This window comes from Ailuropoda melanoleuca, chromosome 7, assembly GCF_002007445.2.
Source record: "Ailuropoda melanoleuca isolate Jingjing chromosome 7, ASM200744v2, whole genome shotgun sequence".
NCBI lineage: Eukaryota > Metazoa > Chordata > Mammalia > Carnivora > Ursidae > Ailuropoda > Ailuropoda melanoleuca.
This window is the reverse complement of record NC_048224.1, coordinates 82,998,796-83,019,228: the sequence shown is the minus strand read 5'-3', so window position 1 is coordinate 83,019,228 and position 20,433 is coordinate 82,998,796. Positions and strand designations below refer to the sequence as shown.

The 20,433-nt window shown below is 36.6% G+C and overlaps 1 protein-coding gene across 1 annotated transcript in view; it reads left to right on the top strand.

Annotated features, from left to right (window-relative positions):
• The window catches only part of CDADC1 (cytidine and dCMP deaminase domain containing 1), a 47,805-nt gene that overhangs the window by 21,429 nt on the left and 5,943 nt on the right, over positions 1 to 20,433 (top strand). The window contains exons 5-9 of the mRNA XM_002919118.4: positions 3,904 to 4,473; positions 9,591 to 9,640; positions 13,046 to 13,215; positions 14,838 to 15,027; positions 18,526 to 18,586. Of these exons, the coding sequence (XP_002919164.2) occupies positions 3,904 to 4,473; positions 9,591 to 9,640; positions 13,046 to 13,215; positions 14,838 to 15,027; positions 18,526 to 18,586 (1,041 nt within the window). The remainder of the gene's footprint in view (positions 1 to 3,903; positions 4,474 to 9,590; positions 9,641 to 13,045; positions 13,216 to 14,837; positions 15,028 to 18,525; positions 18,587 to 20,433) is intronic.

Sequence of the window (20,433 nt, the reverse complement as noted above, 5' to 3'; positions counted from 1 at the left end):
AGCCGAAGGCAGACGCTTAACCGCTGTGCCACCCAGGCGCCCCAAGGGAAATATTTCTAAAGCACAGTGGTTCTCAAAGTGTGGTCTGTGGATTCCTGTTGGTCCACAAGGTCATACTGTTTTCATAATAAACCTACACTTATACTAATAGTACCAAAAGAATGGTGAGTAAAACTGTTGCTGTGTTATGAATCAAGGCAGTAGTAGTCCTTGTATTCTTTATAGCCATGAACTTGGAGTTAAAAAAAGAGGGTTTCTTGTAAGAATGTTCTTGATGAAACAGTAAAAATTATTAATTTTAATAAATCCCAATCCTTAAGTATACATCTTTTTAATACCCTGTGTGAAAAGTTGGAGGTGGACCCAAAGCACTTTTGCTAGAAACCTAACTTAAGTATGAAGGTTGCCTGAAGGAAAACCATTTACGTGTGCAGATGTTTGAGTTGTTGTAACCGAACTAACATGAGTTCATGAGTTGGCTCCTTGGTTAGTCCGGACAAGGTGCAGTTGTCACTCCAAAGTAAGGAAACTTTATTTGCAGCAAATAAGGAGATCATGGGGAATAACTTCCAAATCCATGACTCCTGAGCTGGGTGAATGAGTTCCTTTTATTTAGGGTTAGAGTGAATATTCAGAAAGGGGCGTTTTGTCATCATATGCAAAGGCTGTGCGTTGGTGTAAAGGAAACATGCCTTTCCTTACGTTGTATGTTAGTTAATGAGGGTTGTGCTCCTCCTTGGGCAGAGATTCTACATAATGAGGCAGAGGTGAGGGTCAGACAAGGGGGAGGGGCTACAGGCGAGCACCTAGAGCTGTTTAAACAAGATGGGGTCTTGGGCTCCTTATCTTTGGTAAGGAATGCAGGGCCTTCTTTACTTCTGAAACAGCACTGGGAGTTTTTACCACTGATTTATTGTGACTGATACGGTTAGGCTATTCCAGGCCTGGTAGAGACTGTTAGTTTTTGCATTCCCTTTGTTCCCTTAAAATCCTTTTTTCATTTCTTTGTAACTCTGAGACTTCCCTGGAAGTTCTGCAAGAAGTGTGCTAGGGCAAGTAGAGCAAGTAGAGTGGGTAAGGAAGGCACAGAAGGCATAGATCATGGAGATCGGAGATCATAGTTGGCGGCCTGAAATGACTTCTCTTTCTTTTTCTGGGGATCCTCTAACTCTTTCTGCTTATGTTATGAACTGAATTATTCACTGTTTTTCATGGAACACTGTGAACAAACTATAATTTTTAAGACTTGGCTGTTGGGCAGATATTCTCTCAAAAATGAATGAAGTGAACCTGTCACTCCCAGGAAGACTGACAGTATTTGTTACCAATGATAAAGTGTGACTCTTCAAGTGAAAATCAGAATTTTGAAAAAGTCACATCCATCATGAGCTTACAGGTTCCCAACACTTAAAGACTCTAATGATGTGGTATTAATGATGGTGATGCTAATGAATAGGACTTTTTCTTAATATTGTAAAATTGGTAAACCAGTATTTTCCAAAAGACCAACATATGATGCTACAAAATCATGCATGAGTGAAAGAGCCATTCTGAGTGCACAGTAAACCAATGGACTTTAACATAATTGTACAAAAAGTTTGTTGATACATTTCAGATTCCACATTGTAACTAACTTTTAAGAAATTATCCCTTGTCAAATTTTTATGTAGTATCAAAGAAAAATACTCAGTTATCTGAAATTTCTGTTAAAAATACTCCTTTTTCAACTATACATGTGTGTGAGGCTGGATACTTTTCATATACTTCAATGAAAACAAGCTATCACAACAGATTGAAAGCAGGAGCAAATTTGAGAATCCAGCTGTCTTCTATTAAGCCAGATAATAAAGAGATTTGTAATAAAACAATGCCATTCTTCTCAACTAGTTTTCATTGCTGTTTTGGAAAATACAGTTATTTTTTATTAAGCTGTGTTATTTATATTAATGTACAGTAGATTCTCTTTTGTTATTTTTAATGAATTAATAAATCTTTCTTGAAATTTGTTTTAAGTTTCTAATACAGTAAATATCAGTAGGTATAATCTACATAAACAGAGCTTTTTGGGGTTCTCATTAATTTTTAAGAGTGTAACGGGATCTGAAACCAAAAAATTTGAAAACCCCTGCTGTAGCATTTGCCATTGGTACGTGAACATTTGTTCAAAGACTAGTCATCCCCTCTTCCCCTTAAATCAGGATTGCTAGAAGCAAGGCACATGCTTAGATGAAATACTGACTGTCACCACTGAGTAGGAAATGAACTGTGAGAACGCCAACAGAGGAAAGGTGAAATGCAGCCAGAGGAAACGTTCTGATACCAGCTCTGAGGCCTTCAAAACTGTTTTATAACCCAAGCTACAGTAAGAGTCAGGAGGAGCAGGGAGTAGATAGAAATGTGCATTTGTTCAACTAAGACTTTTTAATTCATCTGTTACTTTGAATGCAGGACACCCTGTGGGCCATCTGTCTTTTCCCTTCTAGGCACAATCATAAAAATCTCTCCTAGCTGAAATTGCATGAGATACTAGCAAAGGGGTCTCTTTGTAAAACACTAATTAATTGATGAACATTTGGGTGCTTAACCCTGTATAAAGCATCTCATTGTTCCATCTCCAATACAAAATATTTTTTGCATCTGTTTGTTATCTAGTTTTTCTCTTTTGTAAATTGTCTTATCATCTTGTTTTGTCTGCCTTGAGGCCTGTTGTTCTTGTCAATTCATATGTGCTGTTAATGAATTAAAATCTTTTCTGTATATTAAAGATTACTAACTTGTCACATTAATTGAAAATTCTAGTTTATTGTTTTGTCTTTAATTTTGTGGGTTTAAAAAAAAATATTGCTCCCCACCCCCCAACACAAACACATGCACTGCTGTCCTCACATTGTTTTGGCCATTTTGGTTATTTCTCTATGTTTACGGTTTTATTTTTATTTATTTATTTGTTTATTTATTTGAGAGAGAGAGTATGAGCTGGCGGGAGGGGAAGAGGGAGAAGCAGACTCCCTGCTGAGCAGGGAGCCCAACATGGGGGCTCAATCCGAGGACCCCAGGATCATGACCTCAGCCCAAGGCAGACACTTAACTGACTGAGTCACCCAGACACCCCTATATTTTTACTGTTTTAAACAGTGCTTCAGTAAAATATGCACACATCTTTTTTTTTTTTTTTTTTTTTTTTTTGAGAATAGCTTCCCAGAGGAAGAATTCAGAGCATAGGTGCATTTTTAATGTATGGATGAATTGTTTATTTCAAATACAAAACTCTTGACAATATCAGTTGTTGGCTATGATATTTCTCAAAGCAGCCATTTGATTACTTGTAAGACTCTGGTATATAGTCCTGGCACTGGGCTTTGGGACCACACTGAGCAAAGCCAGTGATTCTACAAATACCTTCCATGAGCTTTGTTAGGGATCAGCCATCTTTTCCCATAAAGAGCTAGATAACAAATATTTTAGGCTTTGCAAGCCAAATGGTGTCTGTACGGGTACTCAGCTCCACTACTCCTTTATAGTGCAAGAGCAACCAGAGACTATGTGTCAACGAATGGGTGGGTCTGTGTGCCAATAAAACTTTATTTATAGACACCGAAATTTGAATTTCATAAAATTTTCTTGTGTCACAAAATACTATTCTTTTGATTTTTCCAACTACTTAAAACTATAAAATCCATTCTTAACCTGCAAGCTGGGAAAAAACAAACAAACAGGCAATGGGACAGATTTGGCCTGTGGGCCATAGTTTGCCAACCCTTGGGCTATAGTATAGTTAATTTCATAATAGACATTTATCATATTGGGACCTCTGGATCTACCACAATGAGAAGGTGGATTTATCAAGAAAACCCTTAATTTCAACATGTGTCTGATAACTGCCTTTCATGTTTTGTATTTCAGCTGGAGTTAACCGAATTTCGTACTGGCCTGCTGATCCAGAAATAAGTTTGCTTACTGAGGCTTCTAGTTCTGAAGATGCCAAGTTAGATGCCAAAGCGGTGGAAAGATTGAAGTCAAACAGTCGGGCCCATGTGTGTGTCTTACTTCAGCCTTTGGTGTGTTATATGGTGCAGTTTGTAGAGGAGACTTCTTACAAATGTGACTTTATTCAAAAAATTGCAAAAACATTGCCGGATGCTAACGTTGACTTTTATTCTGAATGTAAACAAGAAAGAATAAAAGAATATGAAATGTTATTTTTGGTTTCAAATGAAGAAATGCATAAGCAAATACTGATGACTATAGGCTTGGAGAACCTATGTGAAAATCCATACTTTAGCAATCTAAGGCAAAACATGAAAGACCTTATCCTTCTCTTGGCCACAGTAGCTTCCAGTGTGCCCAACTTTAAGCACTACGGATTTTATTGTGGTAATACCGAACAGATTAATGAAATTCACAATCAAAGTTTGCCACAAGAAATTGCAAGGCACTGCATGGTTCAGGCCAGGTTATTGGCATATCGAACTGGTGAGTTATATGCTTAGTGCATACATTGGGGCTGACTGACTGGGTTGTATTTGTTTCAGAAGTAAAATGGTATTCATGTCCTCTATCGTAGAGTTCATTTACTCTTAGATACTAAAGTTTTGCTGGTAGTAATATGGTGTAGAAGTTAGTGAGACCCTTGAGTAGACAACTCTTAAAGCAGTATTAGGATTCCTGTAGCCTTATATTCAGTGCTACCTTTTTTTATAAATCAGGGCCTGATATCTAGATCCTTCTGCTTCCTGCTTTTGTTATCTCGTTGATCCTTGAGCCCTCCGCTAGAGATGGGACAAAAAGAGAAAGGAGGGAGAAGCAAAATCGTTAATTTTTAGTTAACTCTTTAATATTTTGTATGTATTCAGTATTTAATAAAACTTTTAAAATCTTTACAATAAAAATATGAATTCAAAGTAACTAACAGAATTAAAGTAAAGGAATATTGATTGACAAATTCTTCCAATTGCTGGTATGTCTTTAATCAGCAAGTTGAGAAATCAAACGTTTTTACTTTATTAAGTTGTGCATGAATGTATATGTGAAAAAGGAAAATGTTACTTGGGAATTTTCTTTATTGTGATGAAAGATGGCGTCTGTATTTCCAATTATAGAACAGTGTTTTCACATCTTACCAGGCATAAGATTTTTCAAAGTAGAGTCATGATCACTTTTTTAAATGCAACTTTGAAATAAGGGGGGGGGGAAATATAGGCAGGAGGAGCAGTAGAGTAAGATTTGGTGAACGGAGGATTTTTTTTAGCTTTTTCCAAGAAAGAAGGATAACAAAGAAAATCTTAAGAAGAGGTCCATACAAATGCCACTGGTCTGCAGTATATTCTAAACAAAGACCACCATCAAAGTACTTTCAGTAGAAATGGAAATTCTCAACTGACAGCATATCAGAATCACCATTAAAACTTTTATTAAAAGTACAAATGCTTAAATTCCAACCCAGACCCACTGAACCAAGTCCGTAAGGATGTGGCCTAGGCCTATGAATTTTTGAAGTTCTGCAAGGGATTCTGATGTTCAGCAGGGTTAATATTCACTCACTTCTAACTAAAGAATTTGGTTCTACTACAGGTACAACCTATATGACTCCAGATAACTGCTGTGTAAAAATCTGATTTAATGTAATTATGTTGCATCATGGGCTATGCATTAGTGTCTTGGCCAAAACCAGTTTTATAAAGAATTTTTCTCTAACCATTCTGGAAGGACAGAAACATAAATGGGAATAGCTGTTACAGCTATAATTCACCAATTTCCCTTTGCTAATAAGAATTCAGCTGATTCCGGAGTGAGATAGGAATGTGCTATTCTTTTACTTGATCTCAGTACCTCCTGCTTCTCGTAGGATAATCATACCATGTATGATTCCAGTGTTTAAAGATGTGGCAATGTGTAGCTACGAATCTGCATTTATGTTCTTTATAGGATACTCTAATTATAAAGTTATCCACTCTTTCTGTGCGGAGTTTTGTACATAAAGTTGTGCTTTTGCACTTGATGGATAACTTAAAAGATATTTCAAGGTTAATTTGTTGATTGTGTATGACTTTTTGCCTAGAACCCAAATCTTGAATAGGATGCAACTGTCTGGTATGCACTCCGCTCAACTCTCAGCTCTTCCAGGGAAGAGAACCATGTGTTCATTATCAGTTTTTCCTTAGCGCTAAGCACAGTGTGTTGAATGGATAAAGGAATTCATTTTATATCCAAAGGTAAATGGTTCACAATCCCTTATCCAAAATTCTTGGAGCCAGATGAAAAGGAATCCAGAATTTTTCAGATTTTAGAAAGGTAACATGGCTACATATATTGTATATTACACAGTACTCCGAGGGGGCCTGAGGCAGTACATTGTAATCAAGCACATACATATGGCGTAAAATCTATGAATATTTGCACTAAATATTTGGTCAGGGGTGGCAACAAAATAAGTACGTCAAGCTGTCCCAGAAAACACTTGATATAAGGGATTGATGAGGAATTCTGGACCTGTATTCTTCATTGATGATAAATTATAACAATAACAATTTATTGAACGCCTAGAATGTATCAGGCAGAGAGCCAGGCAATTTATATTTGTATCTCATTTAACACTGAGGACAATCCAGCAAGGTAGATATCCCCATGATAACATGTGCTCCTAATAACTCAGACTTTTAATTTCACTCTGTTCAGTTTGCTTTGACAACTTTATTTCACTCTAGAGGTGAAGACACCATTTCATTAATCCATTTTATTTAAAAATATACATATGAGTAAAATGAATTCCAAAACCTCTAACAACAGAATTCTTAAAGTAACTAAAAAGTAGGTGCCTAATAATTGCTTTTTGAATGATGAATAAATAGGACCCATGGAGAAGTCATTAAAGGACATTTCGAGGTAGCAAAAAAGTGACAATGTTCATTTAGACTCTGGCGGGGGGAGAGGAGGGCATTGCATCTTATTTATCTGGTTCAAGTGTGATTTTTTATCTTTTTTTGGATCCTCCTTTCCCTTAGACTTAGTGTTTTCCAAAGCTGAGGCCTATGCCTTCCTCCTAAACCACGGCATTGATGATGAATGCAAGTTGGAGTAACAAGAAAGTTAACTGTTTCAAGTCATAACTTAATGCCTCCCAACTTGCAATATGCCTCTGAATCAGAGGGGATGCTCATGAAAAACGCGGGTTCCTGAGCCCTGCCTGCCTCCTTTGGAGAGGTTGCTTCAGGAGATTTTCGTGGGAGCCAGGAGGCCTCCCTTTTAACAAGCATCCAGTGATTCTGATGAAGTGGGCTATGGACCACACTCAGACAAACTGACATCACCACAGAATCAGGAGCTGAATAACCACACCTGTGTTCCAGAACCATGGGATAAAGAGTTCTCTGACTTTCAGTGATCAGAGTCTCAGGAATTTGGCTCAGTGATTATAAGCTGACCTTTCCTTCAAAGGTGTACAGAGAAAACCTTGTGAATGAGCAGATCATGGGGAGCGATTTCTATGAAAATTACAGACATGAAAAGGTTCTTGAGAAACTACCTCATCTGTCATCCAACCTTGGAGCTGTGTGAAATCTACTCCATCTAATATGGATGACATTTTATTCTGATTTTAAAAGACGTAATAAAGAATATTCTGTTGGCGTAACTAAACTTAGCTAGGCAGTAGAGCTGCATACTGATGGAAAATCACATTTCCCCCCTCCTGACAACGTTTAGTCAGTCCCCAGACTGAAACAGAAAAAGTTGCTCCTGAGACTAAAAAAACGTCACATGAAAAATACTTGTGTCTATGGTAGGAAAAAATAGAATGAATAGAATAGAATTTCTATTTCTGTTTCTATTTCAGTCTCATTTTTTTGTTTCAGGTTTATACATGTATTAAGAATAATTTTACTTAAAGGTTTTGGTTTTTCAGGCAAATACAATCTTGTCTTTATAACATCTGCTTCTTGCCTTAGAAATGAGCGTAAAGCCATAATTGTGTTCTTTTCCCCTCATGTTACATCCTGAAGGTCTTGGAAGGAAAAAATTTTGTTTACACCAAAATCTCTTTCATGAATCTCCACTCTAGAACAAACCTTCCCATACCCTCCATTCCTCATTCCTTCCTAGCACAGCACACAGGTGTTTCTGTGTTTGCTTCCTCCTGTCTCCCTCCCCCATCGGACTATAAATTTCATGAATACGGGGACCTCCCTCACCACTGTCTACTTGGGCATTTGATAAAGGGAAATCTTTGATGAAATTCTTAACATCAAATGGAGGGGGAGGTTTCGTCTGGAGGGCTACATTTTAGTCACTGCATTTCTTTGCCTGTTTTCTCATCTAGAAAAGGAAATGCCTGCTTTACCTTTAGGGTAAAAATGAGATGATGGGTAAAAAAGTGCTTCAAATAAACTACACAGATGCTTTGTGATATCATTTTGAAAACTCAAGCTTACTTGAACTGAAGATGGGGGATTTCATTATGTTATCGTAACTTCTAAAATTAACTTATTTATAAGGCAAACTTGTTTTTAATGCCTAGGTAGGACAGAGTTATCATTGAGGGGATTAACTTTTAGGAAATTGTAGGGTGAGACTGCAGTTTCATTTAATCCTTACCAATATGAAAATGCCCTAGAGTAAGTTCAGAGATGATTGGTACTGTCTCTGTGTAAGTGTACCTACTTAACTACACCAGTCCCTTATTAAGATTTCGATAAGTACTACGTTTTCATAATTAGTGTATAATTGTCTTAGAAATTTGAAACTTACCCTTGTATCAGTAGAGAGGAAAAGTCAACCCTTGATATGCAGAATTTCTATTTTGGTTTTCTGAAGCTTTCTGTTTCAGATTAATGGTTTTAAGAAATACGGCTTTATTTGTTGCAGAGGTTTTGGGTTCTGCAGGGAAATTATAATTTCGTGTTTATAACTTCTGCCACTTGATTCAGAAATGAGCACCATTCACTCAGCTGGCATTCTTTTCCCCTTCAGGTAAACGCTGAACAGGGAAAGGGCCTTCATGTATATGTATACGAAAGCCCATAAAAACCTATTTTTGCTTGTATTATAATTTTGAACTTTTTTCCTAGCAAAAACATTTCCACAAAGTGCATTTTCCATGATTAGAGTATAAAAAGATGGTAGAAGACAGATTTGAGTGTTGTGAATTATTGTTACATTAAATCCATTAGTTCAGAAATTTCTTTTTAAATCAACTTCATCATCTGTTAGAAATAGTCTTTTAGAAGCTGACTTGGAGAATCTATAAAATTACACTCCGTTCTGGTTACAGCTTTGAAGTGACCTGACCGTGGGCACTGCCGTTTTAACGAGCTCTGGATATAGATCATGTGTGACTAGGTTGGTAGTGAAGCTGCCTAGTTATTTAGTGCCTAGTTCCATATTCCATGCTTAAATGTATTTATTTGAGTGGTAAATTTTTACTAAATAAATTTATTTAGAAATGAAAACATATTTGTTTCTATAATTAGTGAAGATGTCAAAGATTGTTGCTGCATTATGAGTTATGTTTCAATAATATGCATTTTTGGATACATGTATTTCTGAAACTAACAAATTATTGATCTTCACTGAGTTAAATGACATTTATCTTTCAGAGGATCATAAAACTGGAGTTGGAGCAGTCATTTGGGCAGAAGGAAAATCTGTAAGTATGAAAATAATTCTTTTTTTTTTTTTTTTTTTTTTTGTTTTTNAGTTTTCATTTACTTAAGAAATTTCTACACCCAATGTGGGGCTCAGACTCATGATTGAGAGTCATGTGCTCTTCCAACTGAGCCAGCCAGGCAAAGAAAATAATTCTTTGTAAACATTTAACCTTGATTTTGTTTAAACATAGTTTGATCTTTTTTTTTTTTTGAAGATTTTATTTATTTATTTGACAGAGAGAGACAACGAGAGAGGGAACACGAGCAGGGGGAGTGGGAGAGGGAGAAGCAGGGAGCCTGATGCAGGGCTCGCTCCCAGGACCCTGGGATCATGACCTGAGCCAAAGGCAGATGCTTAATGACTGAGCCACCCAGGCGCCCCTAAACATAGTTTGATCTTAAGTGCATTACATTTTATTGACCCGTAGGGGAAATATTTTGTATTGGTGCACTTACTAAATTCTGTGAACATTTGCTCATTCCCTCAACACTTGTCTAGATAGGTTCATTTATTTAACAAGCATTTATTAAACATTTTCCACAGGGTAGGCACTGTGCCACAGTGAATGGTGGGGAGCTAAAGACTACTTTTTCTGCCCTTGCTGGCCTTAAATAGCATTCGTGGAGACAGGAGAACAAAAAAGAGACTGGTATATAACTATAATTATAACATGACACTGGGAAAGGATGGAGGAGGAATCTCTGTGCTGCTTGGAGAAATGAATAAAATATTCTTGGAGGAGGTAAGGTGCTATTTATTAGTCTTGAAGAATGTGTAGGAAGGCATCAGGCAGAGTAAATTAGTATGACTGGGATGATAACATGCAGAGGTGGAGGGTGCGAGAGAGAATGTGGGAAAATTCAAGTGATTTTGTGTATAGTATGTACTCTACTATACGTACTATAATATGCTCTAGAGTAGAATAGCAAAAAATTAGACTGGACCATGAAGAAATTTGTATGCCATGTAAAGAGTTTGGACTTTATCTTTTCAACAGTGGGATACTCTAGTGCTAACCAGTAGAAATAAAAGGCAAGTCACACACATAATTTTAAATTTTCTAGGAGCCACATTAAAAAAATAAAAAGAAACAGGTGAATTAATTTTAAGAATATATTTTATTTAATCAAATGTCCAGAAATATTAGTTCAACATGTAATCAATATAAAAGCTATTGATAAAATATTCTGCATTTTGGGGGAGTATTAACTCTCTATATCCTGTGTGTAGTTTACACACACAGCACGTCTCAATTCAGACTAATCACGTGTGGCTAGTGGCTACTGTATTGGACAGCGCAATCCAAGAATATTTTAAGTGGGAAAATGATTTGATCAGATTTACATTGTAAGGGGAATGAAGTGGGGCTGCACAGCAAATAGGGAGTTAATAAAAAGGAGGTGTATGAGGACTTGGAGTTGTGGGGGTGGGTTGGAAGGGCATGGAATCAAGAGACACTTAGTAACTATAAGGCTGACGCAAAGATGAGTAAGGAGCCTAGGTTTTGCCTCACTAGACTTTATAGCAAGTAATTTGACTATTTCCCTGGATGTATCATAATTCCCTCAAGTACTACCTAGCCAACAATCTCGTATCTTCTCTGCTAACCTATTCCTTCATCAGTGGTCACCATGCCGTTCCCTGTTACTACACACATGTAATAATCACCGAGTGCTGTGAATTCTACCTTCAAAAGATCTCGACTCATCTCTACCCCAACTATTGCTACCTATCAGAATAGGTTCCTCCACCAAAAACTCCCATAGCATTCTGTGCAACTTTTTTGTGACACTCATCACAGTTGAAATTATGTGCACAATTTCTTATCTCCAGATTATAAGGTTCATGGGGGCAAGGATTCTCTGTCTTGTTTATAGCTGTATTCCTGGCACCTAGCACAGTGCCTGGCCTATGGTTGGAACTCTCATTTGTGTTTATATGAATGCCCAGCAACCTTTGGCTTGACATCTTGTTCTCAAGTGCTTGTAAGAATTTAAGTTTCCAGTCAAGCTATCTATAGTGGGTAGCATGGTAAAGTGGAAAGACATGGGTTTGGAGTCCAGTCACCTGGGCTTGAATTCTGGCTATTGAATTGCTAGCATTGTGACCCTAGATAAGTTTAATCTCTCTGGCCTTCTGTTTCCTTATCCATAAAATGGAAAAACTAATGGTACTACTATCGGATAGGTTGTTGTGAGAGTTGATTAAATGAAATAATACATATAAAACTCAGCATGATGTTTGACATGTAGTAAATGCTCAAGAATAATTTGTTATTATTACTAGTGACATAACATTTATAAGCTTTTGTTGGCTCATCATAACAATGATTTTTATCAAGCTGCCATACTAATGAGTCTGTTGAAACTATCACATGAATAGTTAGAATATATTGAAATTTACTGAGATTTATACCATATTCCAAATTATTATAAACACCTATGATTTATAAAATATTTCACTCTAGTAACTGATAAAGCATTCATATTATACGTAATATGCCAATGACTGTGAGAAATAAAAAAGAGCCACTTAAGTAAAAGGTTCCATTATAAATATATATATATATATTATATGTATATAACATATATATGTAAATGCACAATAGAGGCTCAATAAATATGAAGATTAAAGGAAAGTACATTTTTGGAAGGGGGGCACATAGGTGGCTCAGTCGGTTGGGTGTCAGCTTGGGTCATGATCCCAGGGTCCTGAGATCAAGCCCACATCTGGCTCCTTGCTCAGCAGGGAGTCTGCTTTTCCCTCTCCCACTGCCCCTCCCCCTGCTCATGTTCGCACTCTCTCACTCTCTGTATCTCTCTCAAATAAGTAAATAAAATCTTTTAAAAATTTTTTAAAAAGGAAAGCACATTTTTTTATTTTTCAACTGTATCACAATAGCATATTTTTAGTTCAACAGTAGAAACTGTTCGAAATGTTTTTAGAATTTCTGACTTGTTAACCAGTAGAACAGAATATACGAAATCAACAATTACTTCTTGAGGACCTGTTATGTATGGAACACTCTAACAGGTGTACTTTAAGGCACAGAAAAGAGGCATAAAACATGGTTTCTGTTCTTTAGGATCTTATAACCTATTTGGGGAGAAATGTCTGAATCAAGTGAAATAATTTGTGAATTAAACAAGCTAGTGTTTAATTAACAACTAAAACCAAGGACTTGAGATTATATATTAGAAATGATCAGCCTTCTTGAAATTTAGCTTGGACAAGACCATACTGCAGTAGAAGGATGTAAGATTGTTTTTTGTTTGTTTGTTTTTTGGTCATGGAAAATAGAATTAGTTATATACAGTGTGATATGAGGCTTTAAAATACACTGCCAGGTGACTTTTTTTAGAATGCTGATAGCTCACCTTTGTTGGTTTGCTCACTATCACAGAGAAGTTGTGATGGAACAGGCGCAATGTACTTCATAGGATGTGGTTACAATGCTTTTCCTGTTGGATCCGAGTATGCTGACTTCCCACACATGGATGACAAACAGAAAGACAGAGAAATAAGGAAATTCAGATACATTGTACATGCGGAGCAGAATGCCTTGACATTTAGGTATGAAATTCTTTTGCATGTCTTTTCTTGAAAACCTAGCAAGGTTAAACCCTGGCAAGGGTTAGTTGAAATTAGTTTTCTTTTAGCTTAATTTATTTCCTTTTTTTTTTTTAATTCTAAGAAATGTTCTTTTCAGAAGTATAATTTTGGTTACATCTGGTGTTTGCTGCCTGACCTGAGGCCATTGTCAGAGGTCTCCAGGCCTTGAAATTTGTTGAATGAGCCCATTTTTTTCCTTGTCTTCCTTGTCTCCAATATAAAACTGCTTGAAGACTGTCATTAGGGTCTTCCATATTTCCAAATTGTAAGATGTCCTTTATTTTCTAAATCTAGAGCACATATATTTATGAATATATAGATTTTATTATGAACCAAATTGCTTTAACGTGGTTTTGTTGGGGATTATAACTGGCATTCCCTCCCTTCTGATGTTAATCTAGATTATTTCCACAAACATTTCTCAGCCTTCACCATTAAGGGAGTGATCTTAGGGGATTCAAAACTGAGTAAGACATGCCTTTTGTCCTTGAGGAGCAGTCAAGCTAAGATGATGGGTTCTCTGGGAAAGGCCAACACAAAGTCCTGGAAATTCAGGGACTGCTGCAGATAGAGGGGGAGCGAGAGGGGGAAAGCTATAAGGAAGAACTGGCATTTGAGCTGAGGTTTGAAGGCATAGTAGGATTTTAGCAATTAGAGATGCTTACTTGAAGGGAAGCCATTCTTGCTTTGGGAATAGCAGCAGATGCTTCAAGACCATCTTGTAGGCATATTGTTTAAATAGACCAGATGCATAAAATTCTGTTGCCTGGGTCTAGGCAAACAGAATGAGTCTGAACAAGGGAGATGGATCTGGAAGGCTGGCCGTGGTGTAAGATAGCTGACTGAGAGCAGTGGAAACCACAGAACCAGCAAATGCAACCCCTGTAGCCTCAGATGAGAACATTCCTTAGTCTTGAACTACCCCAGCAAACAATTCCTCTCTTCTGGTCCTTGTGCTCTTCATTACAGATTTACCTGCTTCGTTTGTATGGAGGCATGAATCTGTCAAAGCCAAATGTTTGTTAAAGTAAAGTATCCTGTCTCAGGGAGGAGGTAAAGGAACTGTAATTCAAAGCAGAACTTTATTATTAATTTATCAATTTAACAAGCATTTATTAAATATCCAGTAGGTACAAGATAAGGGTCAGATTTTGGGCTCCTATGATGAGCTAATGTCTACTCTCTCATGGTAAACTCATAAGGAGGATGTTAGTTCTAGCCCCTAACTGTGGCATTACAAAGCCCTTAATGTAGAAAGCATTGTTCTTGCTCTCCTTCCCTCCCTCTCTCTTTCAGTGTCTGTCTTTTCCCATTTTTATTTATAATCTAATACCGAACATCTTACCAATTGCTTAGAATAAATAAATGAATTTTAATTATAATGATCGTCATGTTCAGATTGTATATTAACATTTTATGAGTTTATACATTTTGTACATTCATTAATTCGGCAAGAATAAAGTTCATTATTGTTTATAATGTAAATCTGTTTAAAAATCACTCAATTTTAGTATTTAAGGATTTCCTTAAGTATAACTCCCCTTTTGGAAGCTACCTTTCTAATATTTATAAATTTTTTGTAGGTGTCAAGAAATAAAACCAGAAGAAAGAAGTATGATTTTTGTCACAAAGTGCCCATGTGATGAGTGTGTACCTTTAATTAAAGGTGCAGGCATAAAACAGATCTATGCCGGGGATGTAGATGTTGGAAAAAAGAAGGCAGACATCTCTTACATGAGATTTGGGGAACTTGAGGGTGTTAGCAAATTTACAGTAAGTAGATACACATTTTTTTCAAATATACTTTCTATTATACTGTTAGGTACCTTGCTGAATATTTTAAATTAGTGATTCCCACACTTCTAAAGAGTTCCAATAAACTATTATCACTGAGTTTATTTTTATGTGCAAGCACTCACCTAATTACAAATGTTCAGCTTAAAATCTGTCTTAATGAATTCTAGAGAGTTGCATATTCTTGACCTTACAGATCTTGAATTAATGGTCCCTTTGGTGCCATCTGGTGGCTAACACAACAAAAAAAATCCCTGACCCATCTCTTCCCTCGCCCTTCTGGTTTGGGTGGTAAATAGAGGTGAAAATAGTTTAGGATTACCCAAAAGACAGGAACACACACACACACACACGTGCACACGTGCACTCATGACACATATTTCTCATGGGAAAAATCAGAAAAAGAAGGGATTTAATATTTGATATTTCAAAAAAAGAGCTGAGATAGTTCATGGAAAATTTAGAACTTTAACTATTTCACTATGTAGGTTTTTAAAAAACTTCTTTTTAGAAAAAATCTCAAACTTACAGAAAAGTTACAAAGATGCTACAAAGAACTTTTTTTCCCAGAAACCTTTGAGAGTAGCTTGTTGACATGATAACCAGATCACTCTCAAATAGTTTATTATATATTTCCTCAAGCAGTAGCTTTTCCTATAAAACCAGCCACAAAATTCAAGAAATTATCATTGATACATTACTGCCATTTAATCCATAGGTGCCAAAGTTCACCAGTTGTCTCAGTGTTCTACAGAGAAAAAGGATCCTGCCCAGAATCATATGCTGCTTTTTAATAATAACTCTGGCATTTAATGTAACACTTATATACAAGAATTTGCAGTGGGTATAAAAGGCATATAATATAATGTTTATAAATTTCAAGTTTACGGGGGTGCCTGGGTGGCTTAGTTGGTTAAGCGACTGACTCTTGATTTTGGCTCAGGTCATGATCTCAGGGTCGTGAGATTGAGCCCCATGATGGGGTCTGCCCTCAGCCGGGAATCTGTTTGCCATTCTCTCCCTCTGTCCCTCCCCACCTGTTCTCTCTCTCTCTCCAAAATAAATAAATAAATCTTAAAAAAAAAATTCCGGTTTACATTCCTGTTTTGAGTCCAGAGTGGCTGGAACATATAAGGCACCAAAAAGATATTTTTTAAACTCTCTCTACATATGTATACATACACTTATATATTTATATTTATAACTTATGTTTAAAAGTTTAAAACCATAAAACATATTGTCTAGTTTCTGTGTGTGTGAAGTATCATAAATATTCACCCTTTCTATTTTTGTCATTTATTTTTGTTTTTTTATTTCCAGTTTTACTTAAAGTTTATCATGATTTTTAAAAGAAAAAGAGGGCCATGAAAGAAAGGAGAGCTGAGAGAGGTGCCTCTTTTGTAAAAGTAAACAGAAGCTTACATCCAGCTAGTCAAAGGGAAACCTCCAGTTCTGTATTTTTGTTTTCTGTGTCTTCATTCTTCCTGAGGAGTGGGAAAAAATAGGTTTTTCACTTTCTGTCCATAAAGATTAAATGATCTTGCTCTTCAGGACTGTGACCGACAGATTAAGTGAATTCTGAGATATGTTGCTTACTGGTGGAGTTGAGTAGCTTTGCCACTGTAAAGAGCATGAAGAGATCACAAGAAGGGGAGATCACAGAAACAGAGGGAGTAAGTCCCCTGAGCAGAGCTGGGCCAAGACGTGTCCAAAGTATAGGAGTGTCCAAAAAGTGATATATTTTTTTAAATATTTTATTTATTTACTTGACAGAGTACAAGCAGAGGGAGCGGCAGGCAGAGGGCGAGGGAGAAGCAGGCTCTAGCTGAGCAAGGAGCCTGATGCGGGGCTTGATCCCAGGACCCTGGGATCATGACCTGAACGGAAGGCAGACGTTTAACTGACTGAGCCACCCAGGCACCCCCTGAAAAATGATATTTTTAAGATTAAAGCAATTTGAAATTAATTTTGTTTAAAAAAGTTTTACTTTTCTCTTTGAGGTGTTACCATATACCTTGAGATAATTGGTTCTGTTCTGTGGGATTGTTGCAGACTAGGTTAGGGCTAAGCAACAGTATTTTCAAGAACAGATTTTACCAGTGTAGGCCCATGTCCATTTATTCAGAAATTTTTTCTATTTAATACATGTAGATTTTTCTCTATTAGGTCGTATTACTTTTTTTTATTTTAAAAGTAATATATGCTCATTGTAGAGGACTGGGAACATAAAAATGAACAGATACTCTCTGACAACTCATAGACACTGCTGTTAACATGTTGCTATATTTTCTGTGTCATTAATAATTCTTCAGAAATAATGTTTAATGATTCAACAGTATTCCATCTTATAAATATGACTTATTTTTATTCCCCTTTTGTGAGGCAACTAAATAGCTTCTAAGTTTCTCACAGTTAGAAACAGTCTTTTTATGATTATCCTTAAATATACATTCAGGGTAATTAGTTTCTACTTTGCCCAAATTAATAGATTTTAGTGGTTTGACATGTTTTGAAACATACCTTTTTTTTTAAGTTCATATACAATTTCCCACCCCTTATAAATCCTTTATTTCCTGGTGCTAGCCCTAACCATCCCATTTCTATAGGCGACCAACCAGTCCTAGATGTCCTCCCTTTCCAAAGACATTTTTACACATGCCAAAATGTTTGTCTGGTATCTTATTCCCCCCAAGGATCATGATATTAGCTAGTTGATCTGTTGAACTCACTGGTGCTTATGGAAGAGGCTCCGGGTACTGCACACTGAGTTGTGCCTCTCTAGAGATATTGCCCTGATGAGGCCTTTTTGGTCAAGTCGTTAGAGATTCTGACGATGGGGCTTCTAGCCAAGTGAGAAAGGAAGAGCTGTGCCATGAGGTACTGAGTACACTCAGTTTTTCTTCTCAGCTGTTCCAGGCTTCTTGGTACTATCTGAGAACCCGCAGGCTTCCCTGTTTCCTTCTGAATAGTTGCAATGGAAAACTGAAATCAGAGGAGATATGATATGATCTATGGTGTGATATAACTATATTAAAAGGCAAGATAATCTTGGTCACATTTTCGTTCTTTAATATCTAGGCCTTCTGTAGCTATTATAAGATGCTGTAGGACCTGGAGGTGGGATGTGGAATGGCGGAAATTTTATAGTGTTGCGCATGGGCAGACTCAGGTTTTCATTCTCTTGCTGCCCTCAGTGTGTAACCCTGGGCAAGTCATTACACTTTGCTGGTGTTCCACTTCCTTACCTCTAAAATGAAGGTAAAGGATTTTAAAGTTCTGTCCTTGTCTAAGAATATTGATTCTGATCCCAGAAGTCATCACTCAGGGTCATTATTAGGGCTAGGTTGATATGAGCACGCTAACTCTCTTTCCTTACATTTTTAAAAAAATGTTTTGATATTTGACAGCAGGGTGCGGAAATGCAATTTATTAAATCCTTCTTAAACATACATATAAAAGGTTTGTGCCATTTTGCAGTGGCAGCTGAATCCATCAGGAGCTTGTGTTGGTGAACAAAATGAGCCTGAAAGCAAAGAGAGTAAGTATTTAAAAGTCTCTCATTAAGCTTAACTTTGTTGTTGAGAAGAAAGGATACATAGCGAGTTTTGATGCTCAGGTATTGGAAATTGTTGTCGTTGCAGATAGAGCATGTTCTTTGTTCAAAGGCTAGGTTTTTGCCATTCAATTTGTTCACAAACGTTGTGTATCTACTATATGCCAGGTTCAGTGGAAAGTGCTGGTTTGTAATCAGTCTTACAGAATCTGCAGTTTAATGCAAATGATCATGTAAAATTGAATATATAAATTAAATGTAATTCTATGAAACACTAAACAAACATGCTCTTCTATACCAAACTAAGCTTGTTGGATAGTTAGAAAGGGAAAATGTGTCTAATTAATACAGGGGGCTGTAGGGCCAAATTAGAGGACATATACATTTTTATTTGAGTAAAAGCACATTTGTAGAGATTGGTCAGAGAATGGAAATCTTCTGGTTATTTGAATAATCTAACTAAAGTCATCACAGCTATCATAAAATTACTAGTCTTCACAGTTTTATTATTTACATATTAACAGATATTTTTAATGTAATGTCATCTTGGGGAGATCTTGCAATCCCTTGGGTAAATAATGTTGAACATTAGTTATTGCTACACGGTATTATCTTTAGAGATTTATTTATTTATTTGACAGAGAGCGTAGGTGGTGGGAAGGGGAAGGAGGAAGGGCCAGAGGGAGAGGGGGAGAGAGTCTTAAGCAAACTCCATGCTGAGTGCAGAGCCCTGCGTGGGGCTCAGTCTCATGACCTTGTAATCATGACCCAAGCAGAAACCCGTGGCTCAACTGACTTCTCCATCCAGGCGCCCCCACAGTATTATAGTTAAATATAAGCTATGTTATCTGTCTGCTTGGAGTCTAGATAAATGGAAGTTTAGTATAATAAGAAAAAAGTTTTTGATAATAACAATGATTTTATTTCCCTGAAAAATCAGGAAATGAAGAGGTCTTTAAATAATTTCTATTCTATAGTTTCTATTGTAAATACTTTGATTTTTTTGTGTTCTGAATTTAGCTTTATTTATTCAAGTAGTATATTTTTTATTTGCAGTCTGGAAAAAAATAAATACCTATCCACTCCATCTTTTCAAAAAAATTAATCAGAGAAAAAAAGTGAAAAAATAGAAAAATATATATGGATCTGTTTAAAGAATGTGTTTTCAGTAACAGTGTTTGAGGGGGTCAATTAATAATTCCCTGCTGTTCGGGAAAAGACACAATGAGCACTAACCATACAGAGATGGATTAATTTATCTATGTTAAAATTAAGAACATCTGGTCATCAAAAGATATCATTGAAAGAGTACAAAGGCGAGCCATAGAATAGGAGCTATTTGCCACTTACAATCAATAAAGGACGTGTATCCAGGGCTTAGTGTTCCTAGATCACTAAGAAAAGGAAGACATGCTGCCCTTAGCAGTCCCGAGATTGGAAGGAGAGGTTGTGATAGGGAGGGGGCAAGAGGAAGGCTTCTGCTTTGCTGGCCATGTTTTTTTCATTATTGACCTGGGTGATGGTCAAATGTAGGTTTGCTTTGTGACTGTTCGCTGAACTGCAAGGTCATGTTTTGTATGTATTTTTGAACAAATTTTTTAAATCAACAAAAAATCGTCCTATCTCTTTTTCAATTTTGTAACAGCTTTTTTTTGCGATAGAATTCATATATCATTAATTTGCCCTTTTAAAGTAGAGATTTCAGAGTTGAGTGAATCCACTCTTTAATAGGGCAGACACTGTACTGCCTGAGTGTTACCTAGAACCTGTTCTTCAACAGTTGAGAATTTGAAGATAAAATAAAATGAATGTTCCTTTTTAACTTAAAGTTG